This window comes from Argentina anserina, chromosome 3, assembly GCF_933775445.1.
Source record: "Argentina anserina chromosome 3, drPotAnse1.1, whole genome shotgun sequence".
Taxonomy (NCBI): Eukaryota; Viridiplantae; Streptophyta; class Magnoliopsida; order Rosales; family Rosaceae; genus Argentina; species Argentina anserina.
Window position 1 is genome coordinate 8839063 of NC_065874.1, and position 2154 is coordinate 8841216.

The 2154-nt window shown below is 34.5% G+C and overlaps 1 protein-coding gene across 1 annotated transcript; it reads right to left on the minus strand.

Annotated features, from left to right (window-relative positions):
- Nucleotides 1-689: 689 nt before the first annotated feature.
- Nucleotides 690-1716, minus strand: LOC126786976 (uncharacterized). The gene is made up of 2 exons (XM_050512928.1): nt 1622-1716; nt 690-1337 (listed from the first exon to the last, which is right to left on the minus strand). The coding sequence occupies exons 1-2, from the start codon at nt 1628-1630 to the stop codon at nt 690-692; spliced, it is 657 nt and encodes a 218-aa protein (XP_050368885.1). The 5' UTR covers nt 1631-1716.
- Nucleotides 1717-2154: the final 438 nt, after the last annotated feature.

The window sequence follows — 2154 nt, forward strand, 5'->3', positions numbered from 1 at the left end:
ATCCGCTTACATCCATCGAGAGCTCCAGAAAGACTTGGTGAAACACATTTGAAGAGTAGAAACCGGTGAAATACTTTAAATATGTTTTATTGTGTGTTTTCATGATGTTTGTGTTTAATTATTAAGCTTGTGTTTAATTTCAGTATGTGTTTTAATTTAATGTGCCCGTTTGGGGGAGCTTATAAGCTCCTTAGCTTATAAGATGAGGAGAATACCCGTTTGGTAAAAGCATAAAGAACTTACTTATCTTAAAACGGAGAAAAATCAACTTAGATGTAAAAAAAATTAAGTATACTGGGGTTAGTAAAATTTTTACTAAAGTTTACTAGAGGTAGTAAACTTCTACTGGGGGTATTAAACTTGAAAAACAGTATTTCTAAAGGCCATAACACACCTTAAAACGGAAAAAAATCAACTTAGATGCAAAAAATAAAGTTTACTGGGGTTAGTAAAATTTTTACTAAAGTTTACTAGAGGTAGTAAACTTCTACTGGGGGTATTAAACTTGAAAAACAGTATTTCTAAAGGCCATAACACACCTTAAAACGGAGAAAAATCAACTTAGATGCACCCAATGTGTATTTCAATTTCAACTTAATAAATAAATTGCATTTTATTTCTCGAAAAATTTAAATTACATAAAATGACGAGCCAAGCCCAGATTTATTCTTAGTACAATACTATAACTACTATGGAAAAAGCATGCGATTTGGGTGATAACAATCCGAATATGTTTCATCGGTAGGTTGATCTTGACTAGCTTCTCCTTCATTAAGGATTGCTAGTTTCCTCTTGGTAAAATACCTTTTCGAGATTGGGGTCATAGCCTCCAAATCCATTGTCATGATCCTTGTGTCATTCTCTTGTTTCTTCAATCGTAACTCTTCTTCCGCCCTTGCTTCTTTTCGCTTTTGAATGTCTATGTACTCCGCATAATAATTAAGCTCACTTTCATTATGGGCTAGCCTCTTGGTATGCCATGATGCTTGGTCACTTGCAATGGTATGCAAAACCTCCACCCGTTGCTCAATAGGAGTCTTACCATGTTTCTTTTGGCGCCTAGCTTCCTTTGCCGCCTTGGTTCCCATTGGTCTAGGTGGACTCGATGGAGTTGCCGTGTTGCTTTGAGGTGTCTCATTCAATTGGTCGTCATCCAAATTGATGGTTGGAGATGATTCAGTTGCGGAAGGAGTACCGTGGTAACTACTTGCATATGGAGATGGAGTAGTAGGTAGCACCGCAACGAAAGATGGATGATCTTTAACCACTTCCCAACATTCAAAGTGTGTAAACTTTTTCTTCTTGGCATTATAGTAACATGATTGAGCTTGTCGTTCCTGATGTAAAAAATTTATATTAGGTATTTATTTGATTACATAATTTAAATAAATTAGATAAAACAAATAATGTAACCAATTAGATATATTAAAACAAATAATGTAAACAATGCTACATATTTAAACAAATTAAATAAAATAAATAATGTAAATAAAATTAGATATATTCAAATAATTAAATATGTAAACAATGCTATATATTTAAACAAATTAGATATAAATTACATAATTTAATTCATATAATCAAATAAAAATTTTGATATATGATAACACAATGTACTTACTTCGTCCATTAGCGAAGTGCCGCTAGCTATACGTTGTCGTGATGCCGCCAAACATTCGCCCCATTTTTGCAAGAGTAGCTTGAACTTGTTGTAGTGAGAAGTGAGCGCGATTCGGGTCCTTCGCTCCTTCGGAGGTTTCTCACCCGGTGCTAGCACCCAATTTTGCATATAATCGCCATGAATTGTCTCCCACAATTTGTCCCTCTTTTGTTTGTTACCGTCATATTCATCAATGCTATGACGGACAAAAGAAATGCACATTTGTAAATCTTCGGAAGGAAGCCAATGGGTGCCCATTGTTTGAGAAAAAAATGCTAAACGAAAAGAGAGAGGAGATACGAAAAGAGAGAGGAGATGGAGGAAGATGTGAAATTTGTTGTGCACAAATTGGTGTGAGTTCATAACAAATTGAAGTAGTATTTATAGGCAATTTTTTGGGAGAATTTTGAAATTTTGGGGATTTTTTTACAATTTTTTGGGTTTATTTCCGTTATGATCAAATAGTAGCCGTTGCCAATTAATTCTGACCGTTG